Source organism: Xyrauchen texanus, chromosome 46 (genome assembly GCF_025860055.1).
Source record: "Xyrauchen texanus isolate HMW12.3.18 chromosome 46, RBS_HiC_50CHRs, whole genome shotgun sequence".
NCBI classification, from domain to species: Eukaryota; Metazoa; Chordata; class Actinopteri; order Cypriniformes; family Catostomidae; genus Xyrauchen; species Xyrauchen texanus.
The window spans coordinates 26,917,705-26,934,836 of NC_068321.1; the positions used below are offsets into that span (position 1 = coordinate 26,917,705).

Genomic DNA, 17,132 nt, shown 5'->3' on the forward strand with positions numbered 1-17,132 from the left:
TTTTAAAAACCAGCTTATTTAAATGGCAGCATGATTTTGAGTCATTCAGACATCCCTCCACCTAGCCTAGTCGATTTAGAAAATGTATAATTTTTGTATTGCATTTATGCACTTTTTTTTTCCCCCCTCGTTCATTCCTTCCTAATCCCTCGTCACATCCCAGGCTTTGTTTCAGCGGCTGTATTTCAGCACTTTAACATGCATGACTCAGAAAATCCTGCATAAATAACACATTCTACTAATGAAAGCACATGGCAGGCTGTTGTGGTTTTGGTTTTGTGTTGGTTTTTTATGTCTGAGATTCTTCCAGTAACCACATCTGCACTCCCATTCCAAAAACTCTTTTCACAGAAGTCCCGCCGCATCCCATCTGTCAAGTGTTGAAGGTGTTTTACTTGAACCCACAGCAACATTGGCTGTTCAGTTGATACGATGGTTCCTCTGATTGGAGAAAATAAACTACATAATTGAGCAATAATGAAAACGATGAAGAATGATTGAAAAAGGAAAGAGTGCAACGAAGTCAGACATGATGGTTGCAGATTTGTGTGGAGATGCTAACCTGTCTATGCAAGTCTTCTGGGTTTGGTGTAACGTTTTGTCATCTTTAATTGTCATCTTGGCAACCGATTGTCTTTTTTTCCCTTAAGGCTATTTTGCTGCAGTTGTTAGGTGATTATACCTTTGTATCATGTGTGGCACATTAGCTACACCTTTCTCAAATGACTTCATATTAGGAGTTAGCGCTCCCATTCGTTGGTATAACTTCCTAAACAAAAATTGGTCACGTGTGTTGTACGTTTGTTGGCCATGCTTTCCACCCCATCTAAGTTTAGTTTTTTTAGTACACCCTTGGCATGTTGATTTTCATTTTCACATCTTCAACTTCAATAGACCCTTATCACACCGTTATTGCATAATTGGCATGTTTGTACAATTCACACCTTTCTTGTACACCTGTACTCTGTAGACAGGGCTGGACTGGTAATCTGGCATACCGGGCATTTTCCCGATGGGCCGACGCACTTTGGGGGCGAACGGGACGTTGGGTCGGCTGCGAAACGGGCCGAATTGGCCCATTTACAAATACGCTCCATTTCCGGTGAAGGAAAACGCTGTTCCAGTGTGTTTAAGATATTGTAGTTCCATACTGTAGTTCTAAAACTGCCACATCACATTCTTACAATCAGAGGATGCACTAAAAATAATCATGATATTATTGTTTTCCGAGATTAGTTACTTGTGTTCGTTTTTGCATTTAAAGGTGGATTATTGATAGAGGTTGTCTGAGGTGATACAAATGCCAATTATCTTTTTTATTGATCGGCACATTATTTTATCTATATATTTTGGAGGCATTGATATATTAACATTAGCCGACATTTAATTTAGAAGCCTAATTTGTGTGCTTTCCAACTCACTCATTTGAGCTTCTGCTGAATGTCTGGCGTAATGGCGTTGGGAGACCACAAGGGGGTGATTCAGGGGGTTCAGTAGTTAGTGCATGAAATTGGTGTAACTGCGCAAACTGAACGATTCGAAATTAATATTCGGTTTCTCTGTAAGACATATTTTTAACTAAAGGCTATTTGATAGTTGCATGTTCACAATAGATCATCCACTAATGGCTAGAGGAAGTAATCTTTGTTCTAATGCTAATGCTAAACTATGCAAGTTACGTGGTGCTGTCGATTTTCGAGCAGCTTCGAGAGACGGTGAGACTGCGCAATGTTGCCCACCCCTAAGTAGGCACTATGGGATATCCCTTGTTTGCCATTGTACACTTGAAGATCACCTGTCTTACTGTACTCCGGCCACAAGCCCTCGAAATGGTACACCACCACGTAGAGCCATGAATTAAAGTCCCACATGCACTTATTGTACACTGCTTGACATTTAGCTGAGATGGAGTCTGTCTGACGCCGCATGACGCTTGATTACCTTCACCTGAAGCTTCCTGCAAAAGTTATATTTCAGTCAGCAGTTCAAGCACACAATCCAATTACACAGAGGAACCTCGCTGTGACAGCTAGTGCAGAGCTGTTCTCTGGCCTGCAGGCACACTCATAGAAATAGCTCGTTAAGAAGCCACCTTTCCTGCCCCTGTAATTGAGTGTTTGGCTCGGCTGTGTTTGGTAGAACAGGAAAATATCTACAGATTTACTTCTGTAACATCGGGTCATATAAAGGCACTTAATTCTAAATGCATATTTTCGTTGCTGTAGTATTACGTACTGTAGGTCTGTAACGGTTACAACATTTTATTGACTATAAATTGTCATGCAAATAATTGAGTTGCATGCCTCATTGACGGCATGATCAGCAGTGCAGTAGATTAAGCGCATATCGAATTTCACCCATTTTTACTGTGTGGTGGGTGGGATTGGACAGCTGTTCTCCTCTCGTCCCTGTTGGATCAAATGTGTGAAAACAAAATAGGTATCGCTTCTAAGCTTTAAAACGATACCTATTTTGTGTTGGTCAAGACTGTAGTTATTAATATTTGCACAATTATTTTTATTTTCTCGTGGGCCACACATTTGATCCAATGACCTAGTGCTTTAAAATTTGCAGACAAATCAGAAGTATTCAGTCAAAAAATAGCCCGGGAGTGCAATCAGTAAAAACGTCAAACTGATCAAATATTCATGTGTCATATGTTGTTGGAAAGCTCTTTAAGAGTAAAATACAACCAGACTATTTGTTTTACTCACAGATGAAAATATAGCGAGTAATAGCTAAGTATATGTCTTTGACAATTATGTTGGTGTTGCTTTTATGCCGCGTTTTAACGGCACATTAAATATCACATATGATTATTTAGAGTCTGTGATTATCTTTCAAACGTGTCCACACACAAGATAATCAGATGTATAGATCATTAGATAATCCACATGAAGCACAATGTTACATATGACCACCAGGAGATGGCGCCAAATACACGACACAGACTCAATGATGACTCAAATGACACAGAATGAAACTCATTCTGTGAAATCTCATGACTAAAATCATGTCTGCATGCTATGCAAACCTTTAGTCATTGTTGTGTTAGCATGTGTAATTAGTTCTTATGTACAATTATTATCTTTTATTTGTGTGGAGATGTTTTTGAACACTGATAAAAAAGTGTTTGTAATGTTATAACTTTTGATTGCTTTGTCATATCAGCACAATATTTTTCTCAGATGCAGATGACATGAGTGGGAACAAAACAAAAGCGTTTTTTCTGAGCCTCCTTATTTACACCCTGTGAAATATAATGTCAAATCAGAATTGGCTTTGTTGTTGTGATTTTTATTTGTATTTATTTAGCAGTTTGTTCGGCTGAAGCTGTGTACACACTGCCAGAGACTTTGTCGCTGCAGGTCGCCAGTGACTGGCGGTGAAGTCGCTAGTGGGCGTTCCCGCTACTGGTTGCCTAGTAACGTTTATAAATGACATTCACGGATGTCATTCCATTGCTCTTGACAGCAAATCGCTTTATTTGGCGCTAAAAGCAACATTTTGGAGGGAAAAGACTAAATATAAATGGAATCAGTACATAAAATGCTTTATATCAAAGATGAGCGAGAAACAAGGCGTGCTGTTTGCCATAGCGGCGGTTTATCTGCGGCAAAAACGCAAACGCCGGTCTGTCTGGGTCCACAAAATCCCCGCGATCTCAGATACACCTTTCCACGCAGTATTTTTCTTAAAAATGTCCTTGTACGTGGGAAGAGACATATCATAGAGCACTGGAAAATTGCTAACAGCAAGAATTAGCCTTTCATCTTTCCGTTACTGCAGGAGCTGAGAGAGAGAGAGAGAGAGAGAGAGAGAGAGCGAGAGAGAGAGAGAGAGAGAGAGAGAGAGAGAGAGAGAGAGAGAGAGAGAGAGAAGGATCATGTGAGCTCTCTCGTCTTCTCTCCTATTGGCTGTCGCTTCCGTTAGTCGCTCTTCATTTGAATAAAGTTGAACTTGTCTCAACTTTGTTGCATCGCTGGACACGCCCACATCTAGTCGCCAACGGTCGCGACAGCTCGTGTCGCCGAAAGTCGCTGTGCTCTCATTGAAAATGAATGGGATGGAGTCGCTGTCGCGCGCGATGTCGCTGGCAGTGTGTACACAGCTTGAGAGTCTCGGAATGTATCAGAATCTATATCATTAAAATAAATAGAAAAGATTTGTTTATAATGCTACCAAATACTTTTTTGTTTTATCGAATTACAACCCTTTAATTTTGGGCATGCCACTGAAACGGGATGTCTTTAAAAACACCTTCAAAGCTTTGAATTGTTCTGGGTTCAATGTAACTTTAGCTCAATTAACTTCAATTAAGGCATAATATAGATAAAAACACGAGCGTTGGAGCTTTCATCTGATGCGTTGTGTAATCTAACCGAGAGAAGTGCTTCCCTGTGTTTCTCCAAGCTCTTGGTCTTCAGAAGAGAGCTGTGATTTACTCTGACAGAGAGTCTGCCACACTCTCTGCCTTTGAAATACGTTTTTATTACAGAATCTCAATTACTGAATTGCCGAGAGGGAATTAAAACTCTGAGGAGGATCTGAGTGAATGCAGAAGCGCTTCTCAATCAGGTCAGAGAGTCCTCTGGAGTAATGGCTCTTGATTTTTACTTTTTCATCTTTTTGTGTTGTTTCACTCTTTTATCTGTTTTTCATCATCAAACAGGGGCAAGACAGGTATCGATCCTTGGTCTGCTCTGCGAGAAGTGCCTGGTTTATTTTCTGCTCATGTTTTTCCATCAAGCAGAGGCGTCTGCCATGGTCTGCCTGTGTTAATTAGGCCCGTGTCGTGTCGGGCGGGGTCGGTATGTGAGCGGGTATAAAGGCAGTTCGCTCTCCCCCGAGCTCTCCCACCACTCGCTGGCATGTGGCAGGGAAAGCTAAATTAGTTTAGAGCTGTTATTTACAGCCACTGGAAGATCAGCAGTACCTGAGTGTTGCAGTAATGAAGAGGACGGCCTGTTCCACAGCCACTCGAGTGCTGCTGAACAATGTTTTTGGGTGTTCACTGAACCGTTGCACTGATGGGGGCATTTTTTGTTGCCTTTTCCTGTCTGTATGTACCCGTTTAGCTAGGGCTGTTATGGAATGTACCCGTTTAGCTAGGGCTCGACATTAAGCATTAAGCACTTGTCCGGAGAGAAAAAAGGACATTTATGTTACATGCTCAAGCAGGGGTGCCGCCAGGAATTTTGGGCCCCATGACAAAAAAATCGAATTGGGCCCCTTCTGCGCAGCTGTTGTCACCACATCTCTAGGGCCTAACTTTGCCATCAAAACCTTTACATAACTCTAATCAAAGGCTTGCAACTGTCTTGTTTCTTGTAGTTCAATACAAGTACTAGCACAATATTTACTGCTGGTGATTTGTACAGTGATTTGATACAGTATGCAGTTCACTCTTTGATGCAAGATTAAAAGCCACCATAAAAAAGGCAATCCTTTACAGTCTCAATGTATTTTTATTGTAAAATTAATGACAGATTATAAAAAAAAGAAAAAAACTAAATATATATTAACTTTTTATTCAAAGTAAATTAACATCATCATCTCAAAACAATGAAAAAAGCAGATTTTTGAACTTAACTGCACATATACGCCAACAACTAAATAAAGTTGACGGGTAAAATGGAATTTTCACATCAGGGTTATTATAGTGCTACGCTAAATCAATAGGTTTTGAGGTTTGGAATATGGTCATAAACTAACACTAACAGTGACATCAAATTAAATGGTAAGTTAATAGCCATAGCCACACCATTTGAGAGCTATCACTAGACCTTGCTCAGCCTGACTCACCAAGAGCCCAGCGCCAAGCCTTCTTGCTAGCCAAGTCATTGATCAAGTCTTTGAAGTCTAGCTTTCTAGCCAATAATGGTCATTATGTGAGAAAATAATTTGTGTTTGATTTCTGTCATTAGTAAATATTTCATTTTCTTTTTTGTTATGGTAAAAAGAGCAAGAGAGACAGAGAACCCCACACAGACTCCCTGGAATGATGCTAAGTCATTTACACGATGTTGCTCACCTTCTTCACAGGGACAGGGAGGGGTGCAGTTATGGGGAGACTGGGGTGCTGCTGACTCATCTGTTGTTAAGTCTGCTAAAAGGGGCATGGACAATGATTTAATATGAATACCTTGCTAAAAGTTTCCCTGCACTGATTAAATGTTGATGAAATGTAGGCTAACACCTGCAGCTAGCTAACTTATTTATTTATTTATTTTTGCTAGCTAGCTTATTTCACTACAGAGACTGAGCGCAACGCGTTATATCTCCTCCTCTCAGGTTCACATAGGGTGGTGAAAAAAGCAAACGACATGGTTAAAATTATGAATGTTTTTTTTCTTTTTTCTTTTTACAATATCATGTCGCGTTCCAGTGGGCGTAGTTCTCAGAGTAGTTCGGGTAGTAGTCTCCTTTTATGTCCTGAAACAAACCGTTTTTTGGTGTCGACAGCTTATAAAAAATTATTTCTGGGTTATTTAGCTTGTTTGCTGTATACCTTGTCACACAGCAGCTTTTAGACATTGTTTTGTTTTTTTGTTATAAGTCATAAATGACAAGGAGGCAGTCTCTCGCAATGCAAAGTCAATGGAGACGGTTGGATTGTTCCGTGGCCTAAATACGCTCTGTCTCTATGGACAACAGGTTAATACCACTCACAGACTAAAGGCTACCCACCTTTCTTGGTGAAAAACTGGGTTACAGATTGACACCCTTTCCTTTGTCTTTCCTCTCTCTCTTTTCTCTCTTTCCTTTTTTGAAAACCAGATTTTCTTATACTGCTCAACATTGTAATCTGTATTTCTGGCGCATCGACTAACTGTCTGCAACTAAACACTGTCATTCACTCACTGATGAGCGCGCTAAGGCAGGACCAAACCATTTCATGCAGATACAGGGGGGTGGTCGGTCAATATGGATGTTTATTTTTTGGTCAATGGGGATATTTAACTTTTATTGACAAAATAAGTAAAATCAAAGACATAATTAATTTTATTATTATTTGAAATATACTCAATGATGATGGTTTATATAGTGTATAATATAATAAAAAAAAATAATTAATTAAATTAGTTTTTACCTATTTGTTGGGGCCCCCTGTCATTCAGGGGCCCTTGGAATGATCCTAACTTTCCCCCCTATACGGCGCCCCTGTGCTCAAGTAATGCCTCCTAACTAAAAAATTACTAAATTACGTTTCACAACAGCGTAAACGCTAGAAGTGGTACGAGATATGAAAACAAATGCATGATCGAATGTTATGCATTTCAGAATATGATGTGTATGTTTTTAATCGTATATTGTATTGGTTACAATATGAAAAAGTTCCTCCTACTGAAATATCGAACTATTTGCTGACCTGACTGTCCAAGAGATTTGGCGATTTCTCTTTTCCGCCTCCACCCGGTTGTGCTAGAGTTCAGAGGAAACGTCTAATAGGTGCTGGTGCTCCTGCCAATGTTCCACTCATTTATCCTCCATTTCTTCGGTCCAATGAGACTTTATTGATACTGCAGCCGCTAGTTGATGTTCTGTTGCAGGTACATCAGGACTCCTCCCACTGAAACATCCCATGCCCCGTTTCTTGCTCTCCCATTGGCTGTAGCTCAACACTGCAGTTGTATTCAGTCAAAACATATTTCACACTGCATGATTTTGGGTCCAGATATTTAACATTCTAGATATCTCGCTGACATCGGCGACGCGTCGGTACTTCTCTCAAATTGCGTCTTTTTATAGTTCATACATTGCGACAAATTAAACCAAAAAGTCTTTCAGGAAGTGTCTCAGCTGTTGGACGCACACGGCTACCATCGGACCTACCAATGGTGTAGAGAAAAGTAAAAAAATCCTAAAAGTGACTACAGAACCATCAAGGAAAAGTGGAAGTGGTTCGACCAAATGGACGCTATCTAAATCGGCGAGCAATGGGAGGGAGAGTGCACTGGACTCGGTCACGGCGTTGTTGGAGTCCACGATGGAGGATGGGACGTTTTGTTACGTTAACTCTATATTCTGCTTGAAAGCTTCTCTTTATTTAGTTGTCCAGCTACTGGAAAGCTTCTAAAACAACCAGACCAATTTAACTGTTACACTTGTGTAAAATCAGCATGCAACAACTGCTTTATGCAGCACTAGTAGCTAACAGCTAGCGGCCATGTTATTGTTTATGGTCAGTAATGTTTGTGTCGCATTTAAGATGATGTCACGGCAGTAGAGGCGGTGCAACTAAGCGATCAGCCTATAATTCCACCCATGTCGAGGCGGCAGTAAACTGCAGAGGAAATGCAAGCTCAGACAAGTAAAGTGAGTCGAGTCGAACCGTAACGTGCCATAAGATGTGCAACCGAAAATATATTTCACAACCGAAACAAGTGTAATTATACTAGTGTAAATCTACTAAGAATTCAGCATCTCAGGGTTTAAGCATCTTCCCCACAAATGACTACAAAAAGACGATAATATTATCTTAAAAATAATTCAGTGATTCAATTATGTCCTGATGTCATTGTAATGTGATTTCACTTTTACTCCTAATTCATCCAATTTCTCTCCTTGTTAAATGAGATTACGTAAGTAAACGAGTTACACGCCGGCTCCTCTCCTTCAGTTGGTCAACAGATCTCGATCCACTTCTATTCAGTGGGTCAAACCTATGATATGCTTCTTCACAGCTCACTCTCAAATGCTATTGGCTCATGCTGTAGGCTTTACAGGCTTGAAAAGCCACCAAAGCAGATTTATGCTTTAAACTAGATCTCATTGGCTTCGAAAGGGAGAGATGTTAGTGTACAGGAAACACAAGTCAATGTTTGGATTTGTTCACTAATGAAACATTACTGCTAAAAAGCGTGCAGCTGACTGGGGCTAGCTAGCATTATGCGGTGTCAAGAATATTAATGAACCATGTGCTGAATGCATATTGAGCATTTTATTTATTTGTCACGGTACAAATCATAGTGAATAAAACCTTCTCATCTGTGGTTTAAAGGCGAAAATGTCTATTTGATAAATTAAACTAGTTTTCAATAAACGCTTACATTTATTTAGTATATAATTATTGCAGTTAAGTAACAATTCTTCCAGCAAGTAATAGTTCATTACCCAAATTGTGGACTGTTTGCAGTTGCCAAAATATGTAGCAATTAACACTGATCAACCACAACATTAAAACCACCTTCCTAATATTGTGTACCGCCAAAACAGCGCCAACGGCGCATCTCAGAGTAGATATTCTTCACAGCGTGATTGTACAGAGTGGTTATCTGAGTTACCGTAGACTTTGTCAGTTCAAACCAGTCATATAATCTTTGAATGCTATTCTAAACCAGTTTTCCACGAAACAAACTATCGTGATGTATTGCGATTACAGTTACTGTGATGATAAACCATTTTGGTTATACCACCCACTGCTATGTATTGGCAAGTATGCCAAAGGTGAGGGGCAACAAAATGTAATTACAGTTTTCAGTACGCATGCTTCTCGCAGCTTCACTGTGTGTGTTTAGGGTTGTGGAAGTGTTCATTGATTATCCATCAAAAAGCGAACTTTGAGTGCATGTCTGTAGTGTGTCTATTGCCTTCTCTGTTTGAACCGAGAACTGAGGGTTTCTACTTGCCTCTGTTTTATAGCAGAGGTAAACCATGATAGTCGCTTGCATCATTGGTTCAGCTGTGTTTGGTTGTATAAATTCTTCTAAAGTGTGTTTATTATTTTTATTGCCAACGGCAAGAACCCGAGGCGAGTTCAGAGGCTCTCTGTCTTATGTTTCAGTGAGTATTTCAGTCGGTTCCTGAGGGGTAAATTCAAGTCCCAAACTAAATTTTCTCTTGTCAAAATCACTGAATTGCTCATGGAAGTAAAATGGGTTGTACATTTCATTTTATGTTGATTTAAGAAATGAGAGCTGCCTTATAAAGTATGACAGCAGCTTCAAAAAATGGTGTCTCAAAATTTCACTGCACTGAAGAACTCTTGTCCTAAAAGCCACAGGCTTCAGATGTGTCCTGGGGAAACCAGGGGAGCGATGAATCACTCTGATAGTGGACGTCAGCCTTATCTTGAGTTCCAACGGCAGACGTTTGGAACGCTTCCTGCAGTACACACTCGGTGTTCCCTTGTGGACTGACAGATTACAGCAAACCACTGATTAGTGTCCTCTCTCTCAGCCATCTGTCTCTTCGGCTATTTAAGATGCAGTTCAAATCCAGACTCATCCTTTTCAACTTAAGTAGCGCTTAGTTTTATTTGACAACTGCCAAACTCTAATGTTGTTAACCCAGTTTGTGGTTTGTATAGGCTTTTGTGGGACCTCTTTTGTGAGTCTCTGTTATGTTTCTGTGTTACACTAAATGAATACTGGAGCCCCTCCAGGAGAACTAGTTTGAATGCTATTCTGATGCTAGTGAAACTTTGTAGTGTGGCACTTTTCATACCACTGTCTCCTTAAGATGATTCGCTTATGTTTTCCTCTTTCGTAAGTCACTTTTGAGAAAAGCGTCTGCCAAATGAATAAAGGTAGTTCTCGATTAATGGTTCTGGTTTTCAGCAAGGGTTCATTGAGTGGTCTTGAGACTGTCTAATGGAAAACACCACTCATCGCAAGACTGTTTGTATCTTTGACAATAGAAAGGATTCAATTTTAATGTAATGCATTAAAGCTAGGGTATAGTGCTGCTAGTGCTCAGCCTTTCAAGGTATAATCTTTTGACCACAAACCTACACGCAAGTAGATGCAGACTGTACGCTTCTCTAGAAGACTAGGCTGCACGCTGATAGAAGTGTATACAAGGACTGGTGGTGGCTGAGTAGTGGGCTTAAGCACAGAACGGGTAAGCAGAAGGTTGCTGGTTCGATCCCCATGGCCACCACCATTGTGTCCTTGAGTAAGGCCCTTAACTCCAGGTTGCTCCAGGGGGATTGTCCCTGTAATAAGTGCACTGGAAGTCGCATTGGAGTGACCAAAGCGTATGCCAAATTGCATAAAAATAAAAAAGTGCTGTACTGATGTAATTTATTCAACAAGTCTTGCGAGACGTAGCGGCACGTGGAAATAGATCTGTTTCATTCGAAAAGGTTCATATAGGGGTTGCACCAAAAAGTCATGAGTAATTGCGGAGAGGTGGTGGCGTACTGGGCTAATGCACACAACTGTTAATCAGAAGGTTGCTGGTTCGATCCCCACAGCCACCACCATTGTGTCCTTGAATGAGACACTTAACTCCAGGTTGCTCCGCGGGGATTGTCCCTGTAATAAGTGCTCTGTATAATACATTGGTACTCAGAAGGTTGCTGGTTCGATCCCCACAGTCACCACCATTGTGTCCTTGAGTAAGGCACTTAACTCCAGGTTGCTCCGGGGGGATTGTCCCTGTAATAAGTGCACTGTAAGTCGCTTTGGATAAAAATGCATAAATGTAAATGTAATTTTTAAGCTACTTTTTTAAGAGCATTGAAGCATGCCATGCTTAGACTATTGATGTCATACACCCTGATGTGGTGCATGTCTTTTAGGGATGAGTCAGTATTGACTTGTCATTTAACAAGAGACTAGTTGTTAAGTGAAGTTGGATAATTAAATTACCTATATTTTTTTTTTAAACGGTGGTAATTTATAAGAGACTAATTTTGAATTTCTCGCGGAGAATTTTCAGCATGCAGACAACGTGCTGTGCTTTCGAAGTTGCGTCTTTAAACTCATTAGTCTTAATATCAAGTGCTATATCTAAGCCGCTCTTAGTTTAGTGCAGCGGATCTCAAACTGTGTGCCAAGGTAGGTGGGCCGCTGTGCCATGGAATTTGTAGAGCTTCAGCATTTGCTAGTGAAAATTTCTGCGTGCGAATTCAGACAATTATTTGGCTGAATCGGTGCAAGTGACCGCTGACCTTACACCCAAAGTTATGAACTTATTATTGCAACCTACAATCAGAATTAAAAACTCCCTGATGCATCATATACCAAGTACTAAGAGTTAACTGATTAGTTAATTTTGCATTCAAAGCACCGTTTCTTCACTCTCACACGGCTGTTTCTCTCTTTCGTGTACACGCATCATCCGAGAAACCATGTGAAAATGCTTAAAGCGGAGATTCTTGCTTGTAGTCCTAGCTGTCAAAATGACGGACAGTGTTTTGAATAATTATTGATGGATGATGTCTTAACCTCGAGCTCAGTTGCAAGATTCTGAGAAAAATAGCGAGTCAAACAAAATGCACGAATGCATAAAATGCACGATTCCAGTAAACAGCATGTCAGCATCCTCGTCTAAAGCAACGTGATTAAGCAAAATCTCAAACATAAAAAAATAACCATGAAATGTCACTAACAATAAGAGCCTCTTTGCACAACTGCGAGAAGGTGACGATGCACCAAACTTGCAGTATTCTCCTTCTAAAGGAGGTATTGTAACATAACAATGTCAGACTGCAAAAACCTATTAAAACGGCATACTCTGCTGAAACGTTCACTCTTCATAATAAGACTACAAAGCACCTGCATGGCTCTGAGTCAGTCATATCTATCATGCTTATGCAAATTCCAGGTCAATGCACGTTTGAAAGAATAAACAAACATTGTTTTATAATCATCATATTATTTTTGTCCATCATAATTCTTTTGCATTTTTTCCTAAACAAAAATGTTGGCTCAGAGCCCTGATATTTCACATTTATAAGGATGTACACATCACTGTATTTTGATGAAAAAAATATGGTGTGCCTTGGAAATGTAATATTTACAAAGATGTGCCTTGGTACAAAATAGTTTGAGAACCACTGGTCTAGTGGTTAGTTGTTTGGCTTTATTGTCATCCTATTGACGGAGGAGGAAATTGGTTCAATGTGTGTTTTGATGCAAAGTCTGGGAACAGTTTGAGTAATGTGATTGGGTGACCGTGATTCAGCTGTATTCTGTCCAGAGAGCCAACAAACACATTATGTATTTGATAAAGATAAATCATTTTTAAGCATGGTTTTCAAACACATTTTTCATTTAAAGGGCACCTATTATGGCATTTAAAATGTTCCTAATATTGTTTTCAGAGTCCCCAACAACAGTTTTACATGCATGCAATGACAAAAAACACTTTTGTTGTCTTATAATATGCATTTATGTTTACCTGATTTGCTCACCGACTCCCAAATGATTCGTTCAACGACTCATTTTTCCAAACCCCTCCTTTGCGTGACGCTAGTCTGCGGTGATTGGTCAGATGACCCAGTCAGTTGTGATTGGTATACTCTGTGTAGAGATTGTCGGGAACGGAACGCCCATCACCGCTTTGTAGTAAAAAAATCAAAATCAGAGAAGGAATTTGAGTTGATATATGTTAGCGATCATAGCCCAAAGTTCGGTGGTAAACACCCAATCACATAATTGTTTGCATTAGCCCAACGCATAAACATATTGGTAAAGCACTGCATTACTACAAGTTATTGCTCTATTCTTTATGACAACTCCAATAACATCGCCAAACATTTCACATATTTCAAAAACATTGACATTGGAGACCTAGAAGCTGCGCTGAGCGTAACGTACACAACACACACACATACTTATTAACATGCTAAAAAACACATAAAAGCAACAATTATTAATAATACTTACAGGTTGTGATTCGGAGGAGGAAGCTGATCCAAATAAACTTGGTACTGAACCTTCCTTCAGTATCAACCGGCTCATGAATCCACACTTGAAAGCGTTCATGTTCGTAAAGCAATCGTCATTAAAATGAGGCGAACACAGCACAAGGTTCGGGCGATACTTGTGTGGTATAGTTGTAAATATAAACTCTAGCCACTGATTCTTCACATGCTCGTCCCTGGGCAGTGGAAAAAAGGTCGCTTTTGATACGCACTTCAGAACACAGCCACAGCGTCTTGTTGTCGACATGATGTTTTCTAGTTTTCCCTGGTGTCTGCGCGCGCAATGAGTGGGCGCGGCCAATTTGATAATTTTTCGTCTTGACGTCACAATGAAAAGGAAAATGACTCGTCGGAAAATCGATTCATTACATTGACTCAGAGTCGACTCGGTGAACTTTCATATATAAAACTTTGCAGGATGTTTTTGTTCACTTAAATCTATGTTACACACTACATGAAAGGTAATTTGACTTGATTATATGAAGAATTATACTAATTTTCTACCACAGTGTTTCACAATTCTGGTCCTGAAATACCACCAGCATTGCACAGTTGGGGTACTGCTGGACCAGGATTGGAAACCAATCTAGCCTAAGTAATCTGGAATCAGTAATGATGCTGCAATTGTAATTTATGTAGGAAAGTACAACTTGCAAAATGTATATCAGGTTGGTAATGCTTCAAGGATCTCTTGATCTTAAAGGTGAATGGTCATATTAGTCCTAAAATACCACTTACATGTTTTGTTTTCTTCCCATAGGGCAATAATGTGGGTAATTGGGAAGAGGGAAGCCAACAGGACCCTGAAGCTGGTGTAGATGCGCTTTCTGACTGGCCCAGTTGTCTGAGAAAGTCAGACCTCCTGGTGGCACACTTGGGCCGTTGGCACTAAGATGTCCCTCAGTAGTGGCACTGCAGGCGGGAAAGGTGTGGACTCGAATGCGGTGGACACTTACGACAGTGGTGATGAGTGGGATATTGGTGTAGGCAACCTGATCATTGACCTCGACGCAGACTTGGAGAAAGACAAGCTTGAGATGTCTGGCACCAAGGACGGGGACGGAATGGCTGCTGGCTCTAGTGCTGTAGCGGCTTTGCCGGACAACATCAAGTTCATTAACCCGGTCCCTCCACCTCCGATCAAGGATAGCAAATCCAAAGCTAAACGTAGCAAGAATTCCAAGGACAGTAGCAAGTCCTCGAACCCTGATGGGGCTAAGAAGGACGCCCAGGGGCGGGCCACAAATGAGGGCACTGGACTAACCTCAGGAAGTGGTTCTACAACTTTACCCAGCTCTGGGAAAGGTTTCGATAAGAGTAATAAGAGTTCCCGTAACGTGCCAAGTGGAAAAAAGGACAAGGAAGGTTCTGGGAAAAGCAAAAAGGAGAAAAACGAAGGGGTACAATGTGGGACCGTGCCCCAAGAAAAGGACCCAGCAACCCAGGGCGTGTCTTTAGGGCAGGCCCGCAATACCTCATTTGAGGGATCGCAAAATACGGACGGTGCCGAGAAACTGGGGAATATTACCCTCGATACTGCTGGAATAATCGCACCGTTGGCTATCAAGAGCGAACCAGAAGAAGTGGAAAATAATGACTGCAGGACCATAAAGAAAGTAAAAAGCGAGAAGGTAAGACCAAAGTTGTTTTAATTCGTTTTAGCTTCTTAACACAGTATTGCATTGATTACATTTGCACTCCAGATGTGATTGTCTGTTGACCGCTTGGATGGTTTGCTTCCCTTCAGTGGGCCTTAGTAGGGTGTGAATCATGGATAGTGATTGTGAAATGCAATATATACAGAGTTTAATGATGCATATTGTGCTGCTAAAGGAGATTTAGGAAAGAGGCCAGAGACCTGATACCAATGAATGGCATTTATTATACACAACCAGCAACTCCAGAATTCTTTGTGCATACAAAAGAAAGAAAGAATTTAACAATGCAATCCTAATAAATTAGTTGCACCAGTTGTTATTTACAAAATAACTATTTAGCCTACATGTTAAGCTGTTGGAGCTTCAGATATCTTGTTGTGGTGTTATGCTCTTTTTCACTTTTGGCTCACGTGTCGACACGTGCATGCTCTTCAGGACTCGTACTCCAGTCATCTGCATTGCTATGGCAACGCTTTATCAGTTGAGGTACTGCACAATTTGATCATGCTTAAATGAGCATGTTATGCAAACATAGACTGTAAAAAAAGATGGACGACGCCCCTTCGCTCTTTTCCATTGGTGAGAACTGAAGCCGCCAGTGTCCCGATATGGCGCTGACATCTTGGGACTTGAGTCTGCGCAGTTGCGATTTCGGGACCAGACCTGCGCAGTAGTGAGCAGGAAGTAAAGCCGCGAAATCAAAGCCCCGCCCTCACTCTCGCTGAATCAATCGCAAGCACACGCCCCTGCACTTTTGACTTTTGACTTATGACGGTGTGAAATAATTAATTATAGAAATTTAGATATTTCATTTAAAGCTCCAATCTCCTCAGTCCTCCGAAGATCCCCAAAAAAAGTCTGTTGAACCTGTCAATCACAGCTGTCAATCATGATGTCACAGCAACTTTTTCACCATTTTTATCTACATGTTAAGCTGTTGGAGCTTCAGATATCTTGTTGTGGTATTATGATCTTTTTCTCTCTGTACCACCAGAGTTGTTGGCTTATTGTGGGGGTTTTCTAGAAATTATCACCCTTTGAAGAAAAAACTAAAAACGTAGAAATTGGACTGTGCTAAACTAAAACTGCAGAGTCTTCCAGTTGTAATAATTCAATGTGAGGACTAGCACACCACAACATTGACTTTATCCAACCCTTAGTCTGGCCTGTGTAATAAAACTGAAGACTGTTATATCTGCTTACAATAGATCTTTGAAAATCCTTGCTTGTGACTCAATCAGTATTCAGCAGTAGGTTTTTTTTATTCTCACAGCATTGTGTTCCCTACCTAGTGGCCCTCCTGGGAGCCATTGAAATGTAACACTTGGATCCCTTTTCTTGCTTTCAATTGTGATAGGCAGCTAAATATAGGCTTCTGGAAAAAGGCAACATGCCTTCAAAGGGATTTTCCTTATAAAGAATTGATGTTCGTCCATCTGTACCCTCCTTGAAAGAGAGTGTCTTGTGAGATGGAATTATCAACCATTTGTTTGGTTTTCATGCCTGTTTTATATAAACCGTACATGCGTCTTAATAGTAAGGTTTGTTACTATAAAAAATATCTCTACTTTTAACTCCCAAAGCCCTTGAGGTTTAAATGGTGGATTAGATCCATCTGATGTTTTTGTTCAGATAATGTGTAAAGATGTGGGAGTTGTTTAAGGACGATTTAAGGCATGAAACGTACTCAACGCATGTTAATGAATGGAGACTCTTCTGGCTACACGAGCTCGATTTCACATGTTGTGGCTTTCTGGAATGTGCACACTGTGCTAGACATACCAATATGTGGCAAACCGAGGTGTACTTTGGCTTTA

At 40.5% G+C, this 17,132-nt stretch overlaps 3 protein-coding genes across 4 annotated transcripts in view; all 3 read left to right on the forward strand.

The window, feature by feature from the left end:
• Positions 1-17,132, forward strand: part of LOC127638174 (neuronal acetylcholine receptor subunit alpha-7) — a 320,680-nt gene that overhangs the window by 118,327 nt on the left and 185,221 nt on the right. The window lies entirely within an intron of this gene.
• LOC127638166 (histidine-rich glycoprotein-like) overlaps positions 1-17,132 on the forward strand; it is a 137,451-nt gene that overhangs the window by 110,666 nt on the left and 9,653 nt on the right. The gene's annotated exons all lie outside the window — the stretch shown is intronic.
• Positions 1-17,132, forward strand: part of znf609a (zinc finger protein 609a) — a 134,603-nt gene that overhangs the window by 23,839 nt on the left and 93,632 nt on the right. The window contains exon 2 of the mRNA XM_052119573.1: positions 14,418-15,288. Coding sequence (XP_051975533.1) covers positions 14,551-15,288 — 738 coding nt within the window. The 5' untranslated portion in view covers positions 14,418-14,550. The remainder of the gene's footprint in view (positions 1-14,417; positions 15,289-17,132) is intronic.